At 53.2% G+C, this 23,562-nt stretch overlaps 1 protein-coding gene and 1 pseudogene across 1 annotated transcript in view; one reads left to right on the top strand and one right to left on the bottom strand.

Annotated features, from left to right (window-relative positions):
- Positions 1-23,400, bottom strand: part of PLG (plasminogen) — a 38,142-nt gene extending 14,742 nt beyond the window's left edge. The window contains exons 1-12 of the mRNA XM_070417380.1: positions 23,336-23,400; positions 18,743-18,878; positions 17,452-17,558; positions 14,146-14,260; positions 11,995-12,134; positions 10,349-10,469; positions 8,826-8,944; positions 7,573-7,735; positions 6,340-6,485; positions 5,429-5,588; positions 2,825-3,012; positions 476-624 (exon numbers count right to left, since the gene is read on the bottom strand). Coding sequence (XP_070273481.1) covers positions 476-624; positions 2,825-3,012; positions 5,429-5,588; positions 6,340-6,485; positions 7,573-7,735; positions 8,826-8,944; positions 10,349-10,469; positions 11,995-12,134; positions 14,146-14,260; positions 17,452-17,558; positions 18,743-18,878; positions 23,336-23,384 — 1,593 coding nt within the window. The 5' untranslated portion in view covers positions 23,385-23,400. The remainder of the gene's footprint in view (positions 1-475; positions 625-2,824; positions 3,013-5,428; positions 5,589-6,339; positions 6,486-7,572; positions 7,736-8,825; positions 8,945-10,348; positions 10,470-11,994; positions 12,135-14,145; positions 14,261-17,451; positions 17,559-18,742; positions 18,879-23,335) is intronic.
- On the top strand, positions 8,983-9,082 carry LOC139013333 (U6 spliceosomal RNA; annotated as a pseudogene).
- Positions 23,401-23,562: the final 162 nt, after the last annotated feature.

Raw genomic sequence — 23,562 nt, 5'->3', positions numbered from 1 at the left:
GTCACGAATCACGTTGATCACCAGGATGACTCTAGATCCTCAACCTGTGGGTCACGAGCGATGAAAACACATCCTGCAGGTCAGATATTTCCATGAGGATTCATAACAGCAGCAACATGACAGCTATGAAGTAGCAACGAAAATAATTTTATGGCTGGGGGTCACCACCACATGAGGAGCTGTATTACAGGGTGGTGGCCTTAGGAAGGTTGAGAACCACTGGTAGAGGGTGGACCTGGAAACTAGAAACAGCGCGGAGGGAAGAGCACCGGGAGTGAGGCCTGCGGCAGGGGTGGCCGGGCTGCCTCCTGTGGTGACGGTACCGGTGCTGCTCCTGCTGCAGGCTCGGCCCCCGAAACCCCGCATGGCCCCCCCCACACACACACACATCGAAGATCAGTCCAGGCTGCCTCGCCACAACAGAACCGGTTCTGTTTGCAAAGGCCGGTCAGCGAAAGGCGTGAGAGCGGCTTACGTTTTTCTCCAGCCCGGCCCGCGGGTTCGTCTCCGGCGTGAAGATGCTGTGTCTGTGTGGCTCCTGGGCGGCCCAGGCCTGGCAGGTGGTGCCGGCCACGGTGGTGGCCTTCTTGCCCCGGTACCCCTTCCCGTTGCCCAGCATGCAGTCTGCGGGGAGAGGGCGCAGGTCAGGCTCCGCGGACCGGGGATGAGGCACAAGCGCGGGCGGCAGGTTCTCCAATGTCGGGCCCTGTGGGTGCGCCGGCAGAGCCCGGGAGGCTGGGGTGGTGGGCGCTGTCTAACCCGTTACCCGTTTAACACGTTACCCGACTAACACGTTACCCGTCTAACACGTTACCCGACTAACACGTTACCCTCTAACACGTTACCGGTCTAACACATTACCCGTCTAACACGTTACCCGAATAACATGTTACCCGTCTAACACGTTACCTGACTAACACGTTACCCTCTAACACATTACCGGTCTAACACGTTACCCGTCTAACACGTTACCCGTCTAACACATTACCGTCGAACACGTTACCCGACTAACATGTTACCGTCTAACACGTTACCCGTCTAACACGTTACTGGTCTAACACGTTACTCGTCTAACACATTACCCTCTAACACGTTACCCATCTAACACGTTACCCTCTAACACGTTACCGGTCTAACACGTTACCAGTCTAACACGTTACCCGTCTAACACGTTACCCGTCTAACATGTTACCACCTAACACGTTACCCATCTAACACGTTACCCATCTAACATGTTACCGTCTAACACGTTACCTGACTAACACGTTACCCGACGTGCGCGTGAGCTTGGAAACAGCCGCGCGTGGAGCAGGGGCTGGAGTGGGAATTGGGCCAAGACACTGAGCTCATTGGTTTGACCCCGCTGAGTGGCGGCCGGCGCCCGGGAGAATTTGTGGGGCAGATGCTGTTGTGAACTGCTAGGTGGCTCTGGAGCACCTCACTCTCACGGGGCAGGGGGGAGATAAAGGGGTACACATGGAAAGGCTCTTCTAGAAAATCTTATTTGGCTGGAGCATTGCTTTGTGTCCCCACCCTCTGGGGTGAAAAGGGTAACGGGGTGAGGGATGCCTTCCCCAGGCTTGTCCCGCATCTCAAACCTAGGGAGGGGGCTCCCCGGGACCCCTCTGAGAATTGGATGTGGGACGCATGTGGGGGTGGGGGGCGGTGCACTTGGAAAATCCAAACAGCGAGGAGGGGGCCTTGCTGGGCAGCCTGCACCCCGACATTTGCCAGGACCAGGGCGTGTGGGTCACCCATGCATTAAATGTGGTGCCGACACATGGGAGAACCGTGGGAGGTCCCCTCAGGTTTATCCAGGAGGGACCCCAGGCGGGGCTCCGAGCAAGGAGAGGTGGCTCACCGGTCCCGGGGGGAGCAGGTGAGGCCCCCACATTGGGGGGGGAGCTGAGCCCACCTCAGGGAGGAGCGGCTCTTGACTTCCAACCTGGTCCTTCTCAGCACCACCATCTGGAGGCGTTGAAGACCCGAAAGTGGCCAGGTGAGTGGTGCGACCCCTGGTTTTCATGCAGAGCGGGGAGAGGGAGCCCCTGTGTGTCCCCACCCCTCGAGGTGCAGAGGCCTCGCTGCTGCCCGGCAACCACAGGACCAGGTGCTCAGGGAGCAGGGAGGATGGGACCACTTTCGGCTCCACCTCAGGGGTCAGCCCCTTCTCATGTTGAGGCCCGATGACCCTGCGGCTGCACAGCCACTTCTGCAGTGTTTGTCGGGAGCCTCATGCGCCTGCCTAGCTCCCCAATTCAGGGTGTTCCAAGCCAAATTAACCCTTTCTATTCCTCCATGGAGGAGGAGGGACCTGCTTATCTAGAATGCTCTATTTCAGCCTGGCTGGGGTTGCTCGGTGGTTGAGCCTTGACCTATGAACCAGAAGGTCAGGGTTCGATTCCTGGTCAAGGCACATGCCCGGGTTGCAGGCTCATTCCCCAGTAGGAGGCGTGCAGGAGGCAGCTGATCAATGATTCTCTCCCATCATTGATGTTTCTCTCTCTCCCTTGCCCTTCCTCTCTGAAATCAATAAACATATATATTTTTTTAATTTAAAAATAGAATGTACTATTTTAGCTAATGCCGGCATTACCAACCTCCCACCCCCAGGCTCACTATGCCATACTCCGCCACAGCCAGTTGGTCCCCAGGGCTCACCCCCTGTCCACCAGCAGCAGCAGCTCGGCCCCACCCCATGGTGACAGGAGAGGCTTCCTTCCACATGTATTCAGGTTCCCATAGCAACCAGCTTCTGCATCCGTCCGCTTCCCCGGGCTTTCGTCCCAGGGCCCAAGCGCACAGTCTGGCCACCGCGTCTCACCTGCTTCTGCTTCCGAAGAGCCCTGGGAACTGACAGGCGGGACCTCGGGCGGGGCGCTCATGACAGCCCCCTGTGTCTCTGAGCATTTCTTCAGGTTGCAGAACTCCCAGCGGACGCTGGGGTCAGTGGTGTAGCACCAAGGGCCCTTGTCGCCGTCGGGATTCCTGCAGTAGTTCATGGTCAGGCCGCTGCGAATGCCACACGAGAGGGCGTGAGTCGGGGGGAGAGTCCTCAGGGCACCCCACACCCTCTGAGTGTTGTGTCAACAAAGTCTTTTTTTAAATTGATTTCAGAGAGGAAGGGAGAGAGATAGAAACATCAATGATGAGAGAGAATCATTGATTGGCTGCCTCCTGCACGCCCCCTACTCGGGGGGGAGGGGGGTGGGAATTGAGCCTGCAACATGGGCATGTGCCCTTGGCCAGAATCGAACCTGGGACCCTTTAGTCCACAGGCCAAAGCTCTATTCACTGAGCCAAACCAGCTAGAGCCAAAGTCTTATTTTTAATAAGAGGAGGTTTAGCTAGAAAGTCACAGTGGTCGAAGTGAGTGGTAGAAGAAATGGGCTCAGGAAACAAGTTCCAGAGGCAAAGAAGGGCCCTGGGAGCTTAGAATGGGGGGGGGGGGGGAGCGAGAGAGAGAGAGAGAGAGAGAGCCTTAACAAAGTCTTAAGTGACTTTGCAATATTTCCACCAAAGTTATGAAAGGCGCTAATTATTACAGTGCCACAAGCACAGGTCCTCAATGTCAAAAACAACTTTTAAATCTATATATATAAAAGCCTAAGCAACTGGCCAACCGACCAGTAGCTATGATGTGCACTGACCACCAGTGGGCAGACGTTCAATGCATAGGCATGGAAACTTGGAACAGAATGGTGAATCTCAGAGGGAAGGGGGGAGAGCAGGAGGGCAGAAAGAGATTAACCAAAGATCTTATATGCATACTAGAGGCCCAGTGCACGGATTCATGTACCGGTGGGGTCCCTCGGCCTGGCCTGCACCCTCTCACACTCCGGATCCCTCGGGGGATGTTGGACTGCCAGTTTCGGCCCGTTCCCCGCAGGCCAGGCCGAGGGACCCCACCGGTGCACGAATGCGTGCACCAAGCCTCTAGTAGATCACAATTTTTATTTAACAAATACAAATTAATATATGCTCTATGTAAAAGCTAAGATGTCATATAAATGTGTAAAGAAAGTATCAGAATGTCTCCTTCCCCTGGGAATGTTAACTATGTTTCCCAGGGATAACCAACATGGATTTTGAAGTGTGTGTTTTAGATTTTTTTTCTATGCACACACACATGCTTCTGTATCTGTGTCTGTGTCTCTGTATATGACCACATCGGGCTGTGAAAGCTGGAACTGAATGTATCTCCCTGAGGAAGAAATGACAGCGAAGACGATGGCACGCCCGGCAGCTTCCCAGTCCGTTCACTCCTGCTGTGGTTAAATGCTGCGCATTCCCAGTGGGAAGCCATGAGCACAGTGTAACTGCAAATACTCCATCTGGTGGATCGAGCGGGTTCCGGGCTGGAGGGACTTCTGGAAACTAGCTCCCAGGCCCCACGGGGTGTGTTCTGGGGGGATGGGAGGAACCCCCACTGTCCTCACTCCCCCCACCTGTCCCACCTCCCTCACTGCAGCCACACAGGGCCGGGGAACGCGATGAGGCTGAAGAACTGCGGGACAGAGGGGCAAAGGGAGACATCTGGGTAGACCAGGGACCTGAGGGAGCGGAGGGAGCTGAGGGCTTACGGAGGAGTCCGGAAATGCTGGGTAAGAAACAGCAGGTGAGGAACCTGGGACTCTGGTGGTTCGGTCCCCCAGGGCCTCCCCAGAACACTGCCCTAGCCTCGCGGGATTCTCAGCTGTGGACTCCCCTCTCCAGCCTAGACCCATGACCTGGGGCTGCCGGAAACAATGAGGCAATGTGGGAATCCGAGGCCATGCCTGTAGATACCTCAGACACGTGGCTGGGGCCCACGATTCGAGGAAGCCAGCCAGAGGTGGCTGAGCAGTTGGAGGTGTTCAAAGGCTTATCCATTTGTGGCAAAAAGGCTGTCTGCTCAGCCCTGGTCTTCGGTCAGCACCTGTCTACGCCCTGACTCATCTGCCTTCCTGCTTTCCCTCTCTGTGTCCTGGCACCTCAGGTCCCCTCAGACCATAACTCTCGGGCCCCGATGGGTCTGAACAGGTCAGGCTGTAGACACCGCCACCCAGGGGCCCTCACAGACGTCATGTCAGGGGCTATGACCCAATGCCACAGCTGAACGGCGGCCTTGGTGTCAGCAGGTGTTGTGGGTGGTTCTGTTGCTAATCATCAGGTCATGTGTCTTCCGGAACTTTCCGCTCGTGTGACCGTGACCCCTCCATACGTCCCAAGCCCTTGGCTTCCACAAAACTGCTCAGGAAAGACAGCCCTCCTCCAACTTCTCTTCTTGGGGAATTTTTGCTCAAAAACAAGGCACCGGAGATACTGTGCCTCACTCACATTCTGGAGCCGAGAGAAGTTCGGGTCTAAGAAGTTAGCGTAAACCAGTCCCTTCTAACCAGCCCAAGTGAGCCGCGGCTCCTCTGACGGTTAAAAAGCAAAGACGTACGCGTTGGGGATTTTGTCTGGGGTCTTCGAGTGCCGGTGCGGGGTCATGGACGACCAGGACTGGCATTTGCGCCCCGTGATGGTGGTGGAGGAGGTGCCGCGGTAGCTCTGCCCATTGCCATGGTAGCACTCCTGAACCACAGGGGTCTGCTCGGGTGGGACTGAAAAGGAAATGGAAGAAGTCAGTGAATAATGACCAGGACGGAGAAATGTGTGAAGCAGTGACGGTCCCAGAACAGGAGCCTCTGTATGTGCGTTCACACTGCTCCTGGTCAGCGGGCAGATGGGCACGCAAAGGAAACAGCAGATCCGTAACATTCCAGAATTTTAACGACCTCGGTTTTTAGGTAAATATTTAATGTAAAACTTGGGGAAGCCCGGCTGGCTTGGCTCAGTGGTTGAGCATCAACCTATGAGCCAGGAGGTCATGGTTCGATTCCTGGTCATGGCACATGCCCGGGTTGCGGGCTCGATCCCCAGTAGGGGGTGTGCAGGAGGCAGCTGATGCATGATTCTCTCTCATTATGATGTTTCTATCTCTCCCTCTCCCTTCCTCTCTGAAATCAATAAAAATATATATTAAAAAAAATATATATATATATATATATATATATTTTTTTTTTTTTTTTAAAGAAGAAGATCAGTGAGGACTGAGAAGTGCGAAGCAGTGCTAATCAACTTGACCTGCTGCCTTTATGGAACCCTCCCCGCCAACAGCGGAAGCCTCCTCCTTCTTAAGAGCACAGGACACGTTCACCAAGAAGGCCCTCCTCCCACCAGGAAACTGCCTCCACAGGTTTAACGTAAGTGACACCCGGGAGCACGTTTTCTGAGCAGAGCAGAATGCAACCCTCGACAAAGCGCGGGAGCGGGGACCCACAGGCCGGCCTCCGCGCTCAGCCCCTCCGCTACCTGTGGCCTCCGCCTGCTCCGGGGACTGCTGGGAGGACTCGCAGGACGGGATCTTGCAGTGCTCCCACCGCACGTCGCTGTTGGTCGTAAAACACCACGGAGTCGACTCTCCATCGGGGTTACGGCAGTAGTTTTCCTCCAGGTTTCTGGAAAAGACACGGTGTGAGTTCCGCCCTCCACACGGGCTCCGTGACGTGACAAGGAGCGCACAGGCTGGTTAACAGGGATATTGGACGCTCGGCCAGCTAATCCTCCTGAAGGGGAGGTGGGCACGTGAGCGGAGGCGGGGCTCTTTAGGACCCCAGAGAATTACGGTGCCAACGCCTCTCTGGGGTCAATGGTTAAAACGTATTCCTCGACTGGGGATCACCAAGCAAAATAGCTCTGCTGTGTGTTGGGCATGGTGCTGGATGCTAAAGCACATGGGGATTTCCCACAGTGTTCCTGCCTCAAACAGCATATCCAGCCCTGGCCGGTGTGGCTCAGAGGTTAGACCAGGGGTGGGCAAACTTTTTGACTCGAGGGCCACAATGGGTTCTTAAACTGGACCGGAGGGCCGGAACAAAAGCATGGATGGAGTGTTTGTGTGAACTAATATAAATTCAAAGTAAACATCATTACCTAAAAGGGTACGGTCTTTTTTTTTTTAGTTTTATTCATTTCAAATGTGCCGGATCCAGCCCGCGGGCCGTAGTTTGCCCACGGCTGGGTTAGACCATTGGCCCCTGGACCAGAGGGTCGCAGGTTCAATTCCTGGTCAAGGTCATGTACATGGGTTTCAGGTTCAATCCCTGGCCTCGGTCTGGGTGTGTGCGGGAGGCAACCAATCGATGTGTCTCTCTCACATTGATCTCTCTCTCTCTCTCCCTCTCTTCCTCCCCCCTCCCTTTTACTCTCTCTTAAATCAATGGGAAGAATACCCTCTGGTGCGGATTAGCAACAACAACAAGTCTCTCCAGCGTAGCCCTGGGATTTCCGTGTTCTCCACACCCGCTGCTCTGCGATCTGACTGAGCGGACCTGGGGGAGGGCCCAGGATCTGGCATTTCTAACAGCATCCGCTGCTGGAGCAGAGAACCAGCGTCACAGGAGCCAGGGCTGACTCACCATCCCCGTGCACAGCACTGGCCCGTGGTCAGTGCAGGGACTTCACCTGGAGTGGCTTAAGCTCGAGCCAGGTCAGTGGGCTTTCACACCTGGCTTGGCCGCGGGGACGGAGCCGGGGCAGACTTACTTGCAGGGGAAGTTTTCCGGGGTCCTGTTGTGCTTGTGAGGGGTCTGCTCACTCCAGCGCTGACACGTGTGCCCGGAGAGAGTGACGGCCACCTTCCCGACGTAGCTTTCCCCTCTGCCCTTCAGACACTGGTGTGTGGGGCCGGAGGACGGCGGGGGGGTTGCTTGAATAGGGACAGTAAATGGCTGTGAGTGGTTCTGAAATGGGGAAGGCACAGGCGGCAGGGCTGGGTGGGGGGTTGGATCTGGGAGCGTCAGTCTGGCTGCTGGCTGCTCCCCCTCTTTGGAACTGGAACGTGGTTTATCATTTTTAGAAGAAGTTGACTTGGTAGAGTCATGCCTACGAGACCACCTCACGAGGAACGCCTCCAGGAATAAGGCCCTCGGAGTGCGTGCTGCTCTCTGTTTTCTCTCTCAGTTTGTCATACATGTAGGGATCGACATGCCACCCTCACCCCAGATCTCCACAGACACCAGCGACCCAACCTCCTTTGCGAAGAATAAATGATTCCCCGAGTGAACACAGCTAGATGCCGCCCAACATCCCATGAGGCCGAGAGAGAGGCCATGGAAAGAAGCCAAAATGTGTCTCCAAGGAAGAGCGTGGGCTTCCAGAATCACAAAATTCTTGAGAGAAGAAGAAAAAAAAAGATGACAAAAAGAGAGAGCGACATCAGGAAGAAGGGGAGTGCCCGGGGGACTCCGTGCCCGCCGGATGGAAGGCTGCCAGGCCCAAGGGCGGAAGCCCCCCGGCTGCGAGCCCTCCTAACTCCCGATGGCCACCCTTGTCTGAACCTCCAGTCCCTTCTTCCCATTCTCATCGAGGGAAAGGCTCACAAAAGTGTTTCTTCCGGGTCTTTCCTGCTAAGCGAGCAGGTTCACCCTCCACCCTGGGCTCCCCTCTCCCACTGCCCACTCCCAGGTGGCCCTTCTGAAACGGACCTCAGGGGCAACGCTTGTTACAGAGCAGCAGCCAGAGAGAACTCTGGGTGCGAATGAGAGGCGTGGACAGGGCCCAAGGTCTGATGTCCCCTCAAAGGCCACAGAGCTGCCTTCCGGAGCCCACATGCCTGTCTTTGACAGGAAAAACCCACAGAACCCGTGAGCAATGGATGCTCAGACAGTTCCCTGGAGGAGCCAGGAGACCGTTTGACAAGGGCAGTCAAACCCCACAGCATCATGGGGCCCTGCTTTTTTCTTGGTTCCCAGGGCAGAACGGCTGAGGGTCCGCGGACGGGGTGGGGCCATACTCACTGCAGCGCGGGATGTCACAGAGTTCCCAGCGTTTGTTGGGGTTCGTGGTGAAACACCAGGGGCTGGGCTCCCCATCAGGGTTACGGCAGTAATTCATCTTCAGGTTCTTGCTTGGGAATCTGAATGGGCGAGGAGGAATTTAATGGCACGGAACAGCGCTTGCTCCAGCAGCACATATTAAAACCGGAGCGATCCAGAGATCAGCCTGGGCCCTGGGCAGGGATGACACGCAAATTCGTGGAGCATTCCATGTTTTTAAAAATAAAATGAAAAATAGCATGGAACATGTCCAGCTAAGAATCACTTTAAATGAGCAGGTAGGGAGCACCTGCAGGCACAGCCAAGCACCCTGGGAGGCGACAGGGAGAAGGCCGACCTCGAAGAGATGGCGGTCTCATGAGGAAGATGCGCTCGGGGGTCGGAGGACTACTTTCCCGGCGGTTTACACGTGTGTAAGCCACAGGACAGGATTAGTGACGTTAGCATGTGGGCCGCCTGGAAAGCTGATGTCAGCAAACTCCAGTTATGCAGTTTCAAATAAGAGCAATTTTTAAAACACAAGGAACTTGCTAGCTGCCATCTTCAGAGCTTGAAGAGCCGACCCGCTGGTCTGCCAGGCTGGGGTCCCGCTAGCCTTTGAGCTTATAGCAGCGGAAAGAGGCGCGTTGTGTTCCTGTGAGCACTTGGCCCCAGGTGCAGGCAGGGAGCCCTCAGTGGGCCCTGGGCTGAGACCCCGAGGCGAGCCGTGCCTGGGCCCTCTGGCTTGGCTCACGTCCCTGTCTGAGGCTCCCGGTGCTAGGTCAGGGTCGACTGAGCCAACAGCAGTGGCTTCGGGAATCTTCTTCTATTTCCTGGACGCGAACCGTTTGGAATGGGAGGCACAACGGTTCCCTGGAGCTGTTTCCCACAGGGAACTCGGGGGCTCAGTCTCATTTTTTCTAAGTTTTCTTAAGTCACGGTAGGTCCCACCATCATCATGGAATGAAGAGAAAGATCAGAAGCAGCTACGGAAGGGGGTGTTTCCGGAACAATCCGTGGGAAGTGGGGGAGGATTGCTAGGCCAGGGACTCCCTTCCTGTTGCACATCCCTGGCCCCTTGGGGAGTCTAGTGAAAGTTAGGATCCTTGCCCCGGAAACAGTGCACTGAGAGGAACACACTGAGGGCTCATCACCCCCATCCTCAGGTCATGGGTCAGCGAGCCTGGAGTTTCACTGGAGTGAAGGAGAGGCGGGGAGTGGGGAGGAGAGGGGAGAGCAGGGGACACCCCAGCCAGCGGATCTGGGCTTCTCAGCTCTCCATGCGCTCACGCATCGGCCAGGACCGGTCCCGGCAGAGACTCGGCCGAGGGCCTGAGACCCTGCGCGTCTGACAGCCGTGGGCCTCTGCTCCCTGCACCCCCCAGAGCGGGAGCTGCTCTGCAGGCGCGTGGGGAGAGGCAAAGGGAGACGCGGAAACGTCAGGTTCGTTCGCTGCTCGAAGGACATGAAAACACCTCAGCAGCAGTAAGCACTCTGGGACTTACTTGGCGGGGATGTAGCCGTGCGCGTGCGGTGTCTGCGAGTCCCAGGCCTGGCACTCGAGTCCTGACTTGGTCCTGGAGATCGTGCCCTCGTAGTTTTCCCCGCTGCAGTGCATGCACTCCTCTGGGCGGCGGGCAAGGAAGAAGGAGAAGTGAGAACCAGAGCCCCACCAGGAACGCCTTGAACACCGCTCGCCCCCTGCCCATACGTGCTGTCCCACGGTCACTAGCCCCTGCTCATACGTGCTGTCCCACAGTCACTAACCCCTGCTCATACGTGCTGTCCCATGGTCACTAACCCCTGCCCATATGTGCTGTCCCACAGTCACTAACCCCTGCCCATACATGCTGTCCCACAGTCACTAGCCCCTTGTTCCTGTGCTATCCGATAGTCACTTGGTAATAAAATTGGCACCAAAGACTCAATTTCCTAATACAACCTAAAATGCCACTCTTTCTTTCAAATGGTAAAATGAGCATATTTTGGTCAAGACCCCCTCGACTATTGTAGTCACGACCAATTTCAGAAATTCCATGAAGGCATGTCCTCGAGCGGGGATGCAGTGGCCCTTGGGTGGGGAGGGGACACAGATTCTTGGAGCCTGTCAGTTCTCTGCTGGGACTTTTAAAAATGGTGTCTCCGTTTCCAGGAGGATCTTTAAACGCGTCTGTGTTTTATCCGATCGCTGGGTGACGGCATCCTCCCAGGATCCGAGCGCTGGGGTCTGTCGTGCTCCTGACTCGCTGGGGGCAGTGCTCCCCTCCAGCCCCAGCAGCTCTCTTTCTGTACGAGTGAGAAGCACGCCTGGCTGACCTCCGCTTTCTCACATTATTTAAAAACAGGAGCTTTGATTTAGAATTCTTGAAATGACATGGCCCAGCAGGGTCAATGTGACTTTAAGTTTTATGGAGTAATAAGGAAAAAAGAGTCAGACTTGATACAAAAATGATGTGTTCATGTCAACTAAGGGACAAATGACCTCATAACACTGTGTACAAGTAAAGAGTCCCCAGAGTGGAGGTGGGTAGAGTGATAGGGACCTGAGCCGTCACGGGTGAGAACACCGCCAGGTGGCTGCACAAATCCCCCGTCCCCCACCCCCCTCGCCCCACTCAGTGGAGCAGGAAATGTGAAATGAAGAACTTTTTTTCAGTAGGACGTTTGTAATTTTTAGCATTGACTGCTGGGATGTGCTATCCAACTGGTTGGTTCATTAAAATAACGATTCGCTGGTTTAAAAACTGGTTCTTGGCTTAGCTTCAGTGCAACAGCAAAGTCTCCACGTTACTATTGTTTCTTTGAATTGTATTGATTTTGCGGGTTTATGCCAACTATATTCCCCCAAATCGGTTTTTGTCTTTCTATTGGGTGCTGAGCTGTAAGCATAGGAAGTTTGTGTCTAGAGTTTACATCTAGTTTTGTTTTTTAAAATATTTGTACACATTGAAGGAACATTTTAATAAAAATAATTCAGGTCAATACTAGGGGGTCTGAGCAAATGTTGACCCTTCCCATGAAGTTCATGCATGACTCGATGGTGTCAAACTCGGCGCTAAGTGATGGGTCACACTCTCCCGGTGGGGAATCGCTTTGCAGCAATGGCCGTGCGGGGAAGGCAAACGGGAGGGTGTCTAGGGCAGCTCCTGACCTTCACATTCAGGGATGGTGCAGTAGTCGAATCTGGTGGCCGGGTCAGTGGTATAACACCAGGGCCCCTTCTCGTCGTTGTCGGGGTTCCGGCAGTAGTTTTCCTCCAGCCCCTCCAACGGGTGGGTCGTGGGTGAGAACCTGGGCGGGACGGGAAGGAATCACTCTGATTGTGTCCTAAACGTCAGCACGCGACCAGCCACGCAGACTGAGGAGCCTCCGGTTCCCATCCGGAGGTCAAGGTCCTGCCACCCCAGAGCCCAAGGGTTTGTGGTGTCCGATTGCCACCGTCTCTGTTGCTGGGCTGTTTCCGCCCAGGCGCTAACATTCCCGTTATTCCTACTTGCACAGTCACGTCTCAGAAGGAGGACCACACTGTTTCTATGCACAGGTGGCGGGAGCAAGGCCTCAAGCCTGTCTACGTCCTCTCGTGGAGCCTTAATGAAAACCCCACCAGGACGGTGACGTTGGCCCTATTGACAGATGAGACTGAGACGCAGCAGTGAAAACCAAACAGATCTTGCCTCAGTTGGAACTGTTAATAAGTAGCATCTCGAGAGTTAAGTCAGATCCATCAGACCCCCCAGGCCGAGTTCTCTCTGAAATGCAGCCAGATTTAGGGGGAGTGTGGGGTCGGAGAGTTGAGCCAACTTTCAACTCGAGATGAGTTGCCGTGTGGAGATAACAAGTTAGATCAAAAGCCCAAGACGTGGGGTCTAAAAGTCAGGCTTTGTTTTGGACTCTCCTACGTGCCTGCTTTTGGTAGACCGAGCCTCAGTCTCCTCATCTACCAGAGGAGAGATGGCCTAGACCAGTGGGCGGCAAACTGCGGCTCTCAAGCCACATGCGGCTCTTTGGCCCCTTGAGTGTGGCTCTTCCACAAAATACCATGTGTGGGCACGCATGTACAGTGCGATTGAAACTTCGTGGCCTATGCACAGAAGTTGGTATTTTGTGGAAGAGCCACACTCAAGGGGTCAAAGAGCCGCATGTGACTCGTGAGCTGCAGTTTGCAGACCACTGGCCTAGACCAAGCATGTCAAACACAAAGGCGAACACGGGCCCAATAAACGAGGCGTGTGGCCCGCGGGCCGCATGTGGCCCAGCCAATATAACGGTATGTAAGAAAACATTAATTTTATCATTGCTCTTGTTCTATTGTATACCATACTTTTTGAAAGAAACCTACATTTCTATGAAAATTGAAGCTTGTGTTTTTTGCGGCCCACATAAACTTAAGCCTCGTTTATTTGGCCCGTGTTAGCCTTTGAGTTTGACATGCTTGGCCTAGACTATCTCCAAGGCCCCTGACAGCCTATGACTTAGCCCAGCCGTGGGCAAACTACGGCCCGCGGGCCAGATCCGGCCCGTTTGAAATGAATAAAACTAAAAAAAAAAAAGACCGTACCCTTTTATGTAATGATGTTTACTTTGAGTTTATATTAGTTCACACAGACACTCCATCCATGCTTTTGTTCCGGCCCTCCGGGCCAGTTTAAGAACCCATTGTGGCCCTCGAGTCAAAAAGTTTGCCCACCCCTGACTTAGCCATTTGGTTTCATTGCTTTACCCCTATAAGCCTTCATGTCCCAGGAATATGAGGTCTGCCCATCTCACGGGAGGCAGTCAAGGCAATTTGTTGGGAAGTGGGTGGGGCCATAGACACCAGCTCCGGCTGGATGAGCTTTGTCACCAAGAACTTAGTGCCGCCTGATGTTCCCTGGGAAACGTACGGTGAGAATGACACTAAAAGAAATAGGCGACTTGCGGGAGAATCCATTGCTCGCTCATATTTCATTTCCTCTTTCACTCCACAATGTTGAGGTGAGAGTTCTAATTTGATACGTTAGCTTTCAGCTAATTGCATCCTAAAGGTGGCCATCTCTGGTCTCTCAGACTCAGCCTAGAACCTGTGGTTCGGTGGTTCTGTTCTTACCAGGCATCCTCCTGTGAGCTAGGGCTTCCAGAAAAGCATGTGTGCGGAGCGTATGGGGCACAAGCATGCCCTGCGGGAGGCTGTAACTAATGGTACCATCTGCCTCAGCATCAGCGAGGTCCTCTGTGCCTGTGCGGGCACCTATCCTGGGGGCTTGGAGGGGACGCGGTCATTCTGAGTGCAGCAGGTGGGCACAGCGGAGAGAGACAGCCTTACCTGGGGATGTGTGGAGAGCGGTCACTCCACTTCTGACAGGCAACCCCGTTTTTCGTCTTGGACACCGTCCCCCGGTAGCGCCTTCCGTTCCCGGTCTTGCACTCTGAAAGATAGACTGAGAAGACCACAGAGCCGTCAGTCCCTTCGCAAGGGAGGTCACGCCGAGCCCTGCGTCTCGTGCAGCGAAAGGACACGGTGGTCCTGCCACCCAAGGTCACCTTTCATGGCTCTGGGAGAGGTGCAGCTAGCAAAGCTGTTTGGCGCTTCCATAGGTTTATTCAGAGCGACAGCCCCTCTGTGTGCCAGGCGCCATGCTGGGTGCTGGGGGCACACGGAGTGGGGAACAGTGGAGTCAGGGTGCCGCAACAGAAAGCGATCAAGGACGCAGCCCTTGGTGACAGGTGTGACAGACAATAAACAGCGTGTGAGCGCGTGAAGGGGATGGGAAGAGGGCTTCCGGGCAGGGTGGGCAGTGCGCTTTTCAGGGGCCAGGAGAGATCCATGCGCCCTGACTTTTCTGAGGCTCCGGTAGTTTAAATATGAAAAGTGTCAAACAGGGTTAGAAAGCGGGGTCTACTTTAAAGGGTTACCACCGGCCACCACCTCCCCGACTCACAGGGCAGGGCTCCATCCTGTTGTTAAGCACACCGCCAGGTGCCCACCCGTGTCCCTCGTGGCTCAGGGTGGGCACCCGTGGCTGGCAGGCCACTTTCCAGTGTATCTGCCCACTTCCGGTCCCACCAGTTGGGTTATATGCTTACCAAGAGTCCAATTCTTTATTGTCAAAATTTTTAATGCAGCTGTATTGGATCAAAGGTTATCTAAACTGGCCTGGCACCACACATAGTCATTACAATCTTCTAAACTGAGAAATGAACGAGAAAAAAAAAGGCTTCTCTTTAACGAAGCTGAATGCTTGGAAGGACTTGAGAGAGTTGAATTGTTTTCAAAATTGCTATCAAATCCACTGAGTGCAACCCACGCATATGGTGACTACACGTGTGGGGGGGAGATCATAACTACACAGAGGTGTTCGACAGTCAGACTGACGAGTGGATGCTCCGGGCCCGGCTCTGCTTCAAAGAGAAGGAAGCTGGTTATGGTAGACAAGGCCCTTAGAGCAGTGGTCCTCAACCTTCCTAACGCCGCGACCCTTTCATACAGTTCCTCATGTTGTGGCGACCCCCAATTTCGTTGTTACAAATTGAACATAATTAAAGCATAGTGATTAATCACAAAAACAATATGTAATTATATATGTGTTTTCCGATGGTCTTAGGCGACCCCTGTGAAAGGGTCGTTCAACCCCTAAAGGGGTCGCGACCCACAGGTTGAGAACCGCTGCCTTAGAGAGTCATTTATGCCAGAAACAGGCCAGGTCACCCCTATCGCTGGCCCATGTTCCAGGACAAAGAGCCTCCACCCAAAACGTGCCCGTGGAATCGTGTGTCTTCAATCCCTTTGTGTCATCGCTCATGATTCCCCCTTGTAAACCAGCTTTAAAGCTAATTGACTGGTTGTCTGTGGGAAGTATTTCTCACACACCTATCGCAGATGAGTGCATTTAACCCAACGGTCTGTATACGGATTGCAAGTAGGTCTTCACGGAGACATCTACCTACAGTAGACGTAGGACACTTATCAAAAGTGTTCATGCGCCCAGCCGGCGTGGCTCAGTGGTTGAGCGTTGACCTATGAACCAGGAGGTCAAGGTTTGATTCCTAGTCAGGGCACATGCCCAGGTTGTGGGCTCAATCCCCATTGTGGGGTGTGTAGGAGGCAGCAATATATGTATGTATTTTAAAATGTAAGTGTGCCTGGCCAGTGTGGCTCAGTGGTTGAGTGTCAACCTATGAACCAGGAGGTCACTGTTTGATTCCTGGTCAGGGCACATCCTTTGGCTGCAGGCTCAAGCCCCAATGCGGGGCGTGCAGGAGGCACCCGATCCATGATTCTCTCTCATCACTGATGTTTCTATTCTCTTTCTCCCTCTCCCTTCCTCTCTGAAATCAATAAAAAAAAAATATTTAAGTATAAACACAAGGTGCTTCGGAGGCCCTGAGGTCAAGGAGACTCTTTGAAAGGAGGTGGGGCTGGAGCTGAGACCTGGGAGATGAGAAGGGACTGGCCGGGGAGGGACGGAGAGGGTGGGCGGCAGGGCTGTGCCCCGCATGGTGCAGGCGCAGGGACAAGCGTTTGAGCCCAGCCAGCAGGGTGGGCTTCAATGACGCAGGGCCCTGGAGCCCTCGAGGCATTTGGATGTTGTTCTCGGGGCTCGAAGGCCTTGAAGCAGGGATGTCACCGCCCAGCCCGTCCAGTGGCCCACCAGTGATGACGGCGGCTTAGACCCAAGTGGTGGCAGCAGCCATGGCGGCAAGCGGCAGATGGAAATGTGACAGCAGCATTTCCCAGAAAAGCGCCGGGGGTGATTCAGCCCGGGTCGATATTGCACAGTAAAGAGACAAGCACCGGGAAGGACTGACTTTTGACCTTTCGCCTCTCCTTGTTTGTCTGTACCTGCCAGCGTTTGTCTAACCTTTGGCTCCTGCCATCGCCTGGAAAACAGGCAACCACAGGGATGCGCACTCAGGCCGGCGGTCACCCCAGGTCCCCTCTGGTTAACCATTTACAGGGACGTGTACACGGCAGCGTTTTGCAGGGGGCATCCCACCAGGCCCCCTTTTCTTTAATCTGGTGGATAGTAGGGAATGCTGTGTATCTCATCCTTGACTCACTATTTGTAAAAACTAGTAACTTCACCAGGTAAATTGTAGATCTCATCTGCACTTGAATCTCAAGAATTAAAGAGAAACTGCCGCGACCAGGTGGCTCAGTGGTTGGAGCATCATCCTGGACACCAGAAAGGTTGCAGGTTCGATTCCTGGTCAGGGCACATGCCTAGGTTGTGAGTTCAATCCCCAGTTGGGGCGCATATGGAAGGCAACCAATTGATGTGTGTCTCTCTCTCTCTCTCTCTCTCCCTGCCCTCATTCCTCCCTTCTACTCTTCCTAAAATGCAATGGAAAAATGTCCTCGGGTGAGGATTAACAAAACAATGAATAAAATAAGAACAATGACACATAAAAGGTAAAGTAAGATAATCTACTCAAGCTGAGGTAGTGACTCCTAATTCACTTTCCCTGCCCCATGGTGCCTCCACTCTGTGGTCCCATAACTACAGCCCTGAGGAGGGGGAGGGGCAGGAAGGAGGGGGAGGAGGGGAAGGGAAGGAGGGGGAGGGGCAGGAGCGGGGAGGGGAAGAAGTAGATGAGCAGGAGAAGGAGGAAAAGAAAGCATGGTGCTCACTTCTCTTTTCATATAAAACCACGTCTCTCCTCCGAAGGACCGGGGCGGACTTGCTGTTGTCCCCCATGACCACGCAGTGCTGCTCTTTGCTGTGGTACTGGAAGGACCTGCGGGAGAGAATCGGACACAGCAGAAGGGCGGTGTCAGTGGAGGAGAGCATCTTTCACTGGGAAGTAGGAGACTAAAGGTAAGTGTGTCCCTTGGTGGCTCCAGGAGCACTGAGCTGTTCTTTTCCATTCCGTGTGGCCCAGTGTCCTTGAGACGCTGCCATGGTGATCGCATGGTGGCTGCTCTTGCTTCCCTCTCTCTCCTCGTCTCCCTCCTGGTCCTCCACATGGTCTCTTTCTGTGGTGACCGCTCTACTTTTCCTCACTCGTGTTCTTAATGTAGTCCCAGAATATTTGCTTTTGTGTTGGAAAGAAGTGATTCTGGTGGCCTTGAATTTATTTCCAAAATGCTCTACATGACTCCTGTGATTCCCCTTGACCTCTGCATTCTCTCCCCCCTTGACCTGGCGTTCAAAGCCTCCGCAGCTACCTGTCCAGCCCCATCTCCTGCACGAGCCCTCGGTCCCTGCTTGGTCCCTCTCCCAGGGGCCAGGCCAGGCCACGCCCTCTGCCTAGAAGGCCTCAGGCCTCATCAGTATTTACCCAGCTCCCACTTACCCTTCAAAGCCCAGCTCAGCTCATACCTCCTCCCTGAGGCCTGCCCAGCTGATCAACCCTTAGGAATTGATCTCTCCTCTGAATATAGAGCACATATTGATTACATCACTTACCGATACCTCACCTAGGCTGTATTTTTTTAATTTAAATTTGCATTATATCCAGTTTCTGTGGCTACACCACACCATAGCCACAAAAGGCAGGGCTGGAGCGTGTACCCATACAAAGACCTAGCACACACAGTGCTGTATCGCTCAGACGCTGGTCACGCCCTCAATGCTTCTTTGCTTCTTGGGGTCCCGAACACCTCCACACATGTGATCCTCAGTAAGTACTTAGTGATAACGGTGTTACACAGGAGAGCTTTAATAGTAACTGCTCGCGTCACATGTACAAATAAATAAGGTCCTCTGGGGGCATTTTTCTAAAAGGGACACTAATAAGTGTATCAAGAAACTATCGTGTGGATTCCGGTACAGGGAGCAAATACAGATTCCAAACTCCGATCCCACGAAACCCCTCTTAAATCCTGTCCTTGTCACGGCCATGAGCAAAGTTCCTGATGTCAAAATAAGAGTCTCCCAAACAGCAAGATGTCTGCCCAGGTGCCATGACACCAAAAATACCTGCAAGTGAATGTGGTTTCTTCCTCGCATTTCTCGGCACATTCGGCGATGCTTCCTGCGGGCAGCTGCTTCCTGGTGGAAGTGATCAGCGAGGCCCCCTGCGTGTTTACGTAGCTGTCCAGGGGGTCTCCGTGACCTACACGTGGAAGGGAAAAGCAGGATCCAATTAATCAACCCCAGCCTAGCCAGTCGCTCAGTGGTTAGAGCATCGGCCCTTGGACTGAAGGGTCACGGGTTTGATTCTGGTCAAGGGCACGTACCTCCATTGCAGGCTCGATCCCCAGCCCCGGTCAGGGCTCATGCGGGAGGCAACCAATCAATGTCTCGCTCACAGCGATGTTTCTCTCCCTGTCTCTCTCCTTCCCTTCCACTCTCTCTATTAATCAAAAAAAATCCTTGGGTGAGGATTAACAACAACAAAAATGAATCGACACCACTGTTTGATTATGGTGACTTTGTAATCTATCTGCTCTGCCTCCACCAAATAAAACGTGCTGTTTTATCCGAAGCAGAACAGATGGCCACGAATAACAATGTTTAGTCAGGAAAACAGTTCCATTCACAGACCGCACTCTGTTCAGAGATCAGTTGGATGGGTAGGTTCATATATTAGAACTAGTTAACAACTCCTGAGTTGCTACCTTAGTGGGTGTGAAGCCTTAAATAGGAATGAACTTGGTCTGCTTGCTGTGGATGGTTGTGACGCGACAGAACACTTAGGGACCACCGGTGGCAAGTGGGTGACCAACACCGGTGGCCCGTTCACCCCGGGTCCGGGAAGAGCGCGGAGCGGTGACTTGGTCTCCGACCGTCTGAACCCTGGTGGTCACACCGTCCCTTACACGGACGTGGCAGGCGCTCCCTGAGTGGCTCCGCCTCGAGGTGCATTCCTGGTGACTTGCTGATGTTGAGCAGGAATAGGACCTGCCCTGCAATCGAGGTCATTTTCACGCTGGGCTCGGTCCAGGGACACCCACTTTCAATGAAAGAAATAAGTTCTTCCATGATGATGACAGGTACCTGGCCTTCTGGAGGGAATTGTAAAAAAGCAGACAAATACTGGTCTTGAATTTTCCGTGAGATGAAATCTAAGGCGAAGAAGCTGTCTGGAGGTCGCTCTGCCCTTTGTGACTGCGGCCGAGGGTGCCTGAGCCAGGCTGCAGAGGGTCCCTGCTCCCGGGCCACAGGGGCCGCCTGACCTGCCTTAGCAGCTCTGTTCCAGCAGGAGGTGGCCTCCGTCCTTTGGGGATGGAGCACTAGCGATGTTCACAGGGCGAGCGGCCAAAGAGGTTAATAAAATACAGAGAGCAGAGTTTCCTAAAGTTTGTCTAAATGGGATTGGGCAATGTGGAACCTTGGCCGCTTTGAGGAAGGGGAGGGGGGACCTAAGCCAGGCGGAGGGACCAGCGAGTCTTTTTAGGAGCTCGGTTAGAAGGAGGGTTTGTGTAGGGCGGAGCAGTCATGATGCTGATGGAAACTCCACAGGAAGGTCAGCAGGAGGCAGACTCCTCAGCAAGCCCCCCCCCCCCCACCCCGAACCCCAGACCCTGAACGCATGCACAGCATAGCGAGGCACTCAATGCAGGAGTCAGAGCTCCCCGCCTCGTCCTCCACCCCCCACCGCCCATCCTTCCCCAGCTCAGGGCACTCCAGGCTGCAAGGAGGATCCTGGACAGGAAGGCGGCTGGCGTGATTTCAATGTGACACGCAAAGCACGTGATCATAACGAGAAGGTTATGGGGAAGCAGGATTGTAGGCCGGTGTCCATGTCATCGTCGGGCATTTCCCCCCACTTTGAGCTCTCTTTTCTGAGAGTTGGTCTTTGGTGAACTCTGTAGATCAGTGTGTAATTCTTATTAAAGTTAACTCTATAAAGCATATCCTAGAAAGAGTTAAACTGTTGTAAGAGTTCTTAGAAAGTGCTGTCCAGCCCGGCTGGTGTGGCTCAGGGGTTGAGTGTCGACCTATGAACCAGGAGGTCACAGTTCGATTCCCCGTCAGGGCACATGCCCGGGTTGTATGTAGGCTCGATCCCCAGGGTGGGGCGTGCAGGAGGCAGCCTATCCATGATTCTCTCTCATCATTGATGCTTCTATCTCTCCCTCTCCTTTCCTCTCCTTGAAAATCAATAAAAAGCCCTAACCGGTTTGGCTCAGTGGATAGAGCGTCGGCCTGCGGACTCAAGGGTCCCAGGTTCGATTCCGGTCAAGGGCATGTACCTTGGTTGTGGGCACATACCCAGTAGGGAGTGTGCAGGAGGCAGCTGAATCGATGTTTCTCTCTCATCGATGTTTCTAACTCTCTATCCCTCTCCCTTCCTCTCTGTAAAAAAATCAATAAAATATATTTTGTTTAAAATCAATAAAAAAAAATTTTTAAAAACAGAAAGTGATGTCCAAACAAGAAACTGTCTGTTTATATCACCCTTTAATTAAGGTGCCTTTAATTGTGTTATGTTATTAAGTTTCATAGCACAGAGCTGCTCAGATCCGCCTAAGGAACAAATGTCCCAAAGAGATATCCCAAAAGACATTTGTTTTCTGTTTTGTTCAAAAAATTTCCCCCCAATATTTTATTTTAACTCTAGGGCTCATGTGGCAATGGGGTATGATGCACTTTAAATACATTCTATATTCTAGGCCGGTGGTCGGCAAACTCATTAGTGAACAGAGCCAAATATCAGCATTACAACCATTGAAATTTCTTTTGAGAGCCAAATTTTTTAAACTTAAACTATATAGGTAGGTACATTGTTATTAACTTAATTAGGGTACTCCTAAGGCTTAGGAAGAGCCACACACAAGGGCCCAAAGAGCCGCATGTGGCTCTCGAGCCGCAGTTTGCCGGCCACGGTTCTAGGGCCAGTGTGGTTGTATGTTGCTGTCAAGCCGGTGTATTTTACTGACACCGTGGGTTTGTCTGCTTGTTCCTCACTGTGATGTGCATGTGTCCCCGTGACTGTGTGTTTGAGAGACATGACCCAGGGGCTGTGACATGCAAACTCCTTACCCAGTGCACTGAAAATGAGGCCCTTCTCAGAAAGAGGGCGCCATGCCTTCCTTTAAACAGGGCCTGAGGAAGCCTCTCCAGGGGTGAGGACAGATGCCAATCCCGTCACAGAGAAGTCGGCTCTAACGTTTGGGTGTCCCCGGCCCTGCCTGCCTCGCCGGGAGAGGAAATGGAGACTGCACGCCCCGCACAGTCTCCCCGACACCTCGGTCCCCTCTCTGCTCTGTGGCCTCGGGATTTCTCTGAATGGCTCCACCCAGTTCAAACGCACTTGGCTCTAAAGCACAACCTGTAGCATTTCATCTGGCAATTTACAGATTTACACAGTTTACATGAAGAAGTACTTGCATGATGTATCATTCCATTTGTATGGACTGTCCAAAATAGGCAAATCAGAGGCAGAAAGCAGAAGAGTGATTGCCAGGGGCGGGTGGGGATGGAGGTGGGGGGAGGGGGGGAGGGGGGGAAGGGAAATGTTGGGGTGACAGCTAAAGGTGTTTGGGGGGGATAATGAAAATGCTCTAACACTGTGGCGATGGGTGCACTGCTCCAGGAGAGGGAACCATCGGACTGGATGCTTTAATGCATGAATTGTGTTGTGTGTGAATCATATCGCAATAAAGTGGTCAAGGAATAAAGCGCTATAAGGACACGCTCAGGGTATTTTACAGGAAGTTTAAACCAGGTTGAAGGAATGCGTAGGGCACCAAGGTTCCTTCTTGGAGCGCCCTGGTCCAAATCCCTCTTTCTGCACTTCCTGGGTGTGGGGGTTCGGTCAATAGGCAAGTAACATGACTTTCTAAGTATGGGAATCTACTACCCTACCTACTGCACCAGCTAACAGGCACTCACACACACACACACACACACACACACACACACACACACAAATGCACACACTCACACACAAATGCACACACGCACACGCGCGCACATGTATGTATGTATAAAAATGGGCCTGGCCTCCCTCCGGCCCTGAGTGTGTGCTGCTATCTGCACACACCATTTGGCAAATCAGTGCCTGTGATTCCTCCAGGCATAAAAGCGAACGTCTGTGTAGGGAAATCCTTACTCAAACCACAGCAAACAGGCAACCAGTAAATACAACTACGGGCTGGTCACAGAATGCAGTCGGGGCTAGTTCACTGTTTACATTCGAGAGTGAGGGGAGTCTGACCTCCTCATGCACATGAGCTAAATTAACCACACTGAGAGCCAGGCAAAGAGACTAGCAATTTGGGGGGCTGTTAGCTGTATGTATATGGAGTATTTTTTTTTCCAACTAAAATAACTATTATTTGAGCTCAACCTTTTACATATAAAAGAAATCACTCATTTATTCTCTGCCCCTTCGTCCCAGGATTTACTGGGAAATTACACCTTTTCTTGACAAATGCCTCAGTCTTAGGCGAATGCCTCAACCTTAGGCAATGCCTTAAGTCGTTTAGATTTTAAACTGGGAATCTCAGAAATCAAAAGCTGAATTAAACTAGTGGCTCATGAAGCCATCCTCTCTCTCTGCTTTTAGGACATTGCCAGGAAGAAACAAACTGTGATTAACTGAGAAAAGTCTTTCCGTCTTACCTGGTCTCAGGAACAAGAGAAGCAGAAGCAGCAGCTCCTGGCGGCCCATGTTGGGACTGGCCAGCGGAGTCCGGACAGCCGGGCGGCCCCAGCTCAAGGGGTTATTGACTTCCAGGACCGGAAGTGTCCCCACCAACAAGGCAACCGCAGGTAGTTACTCATTACCTCCCAGGCCCGTGGCCCCTGTGCTCCGAGGGTTCAAACATGACCTGGACGGAGGGTCTTAC

The sequence above is a fragment of the Myotis yumanensis genome, unplaced genomic scaffold (genome assembly GCF_028538775.1).
Source record: "Myotis yumanensis isolate MYYU_CA2020_CCGP unplaced genomic scaffold, mMyoYum1.0.hap1 SCAF_6, whole genome shotgun sequence".
Classification (NCBI taxonomy): Eukaryota; Metazoa; Chordata; class Mammalia; order Chiroptera; family Vespertilionidae; genus Myotis; species Myotis yumanensis.
This window is presented reverse-complemented; position numbering and strand designations above follow the sequence as displayed.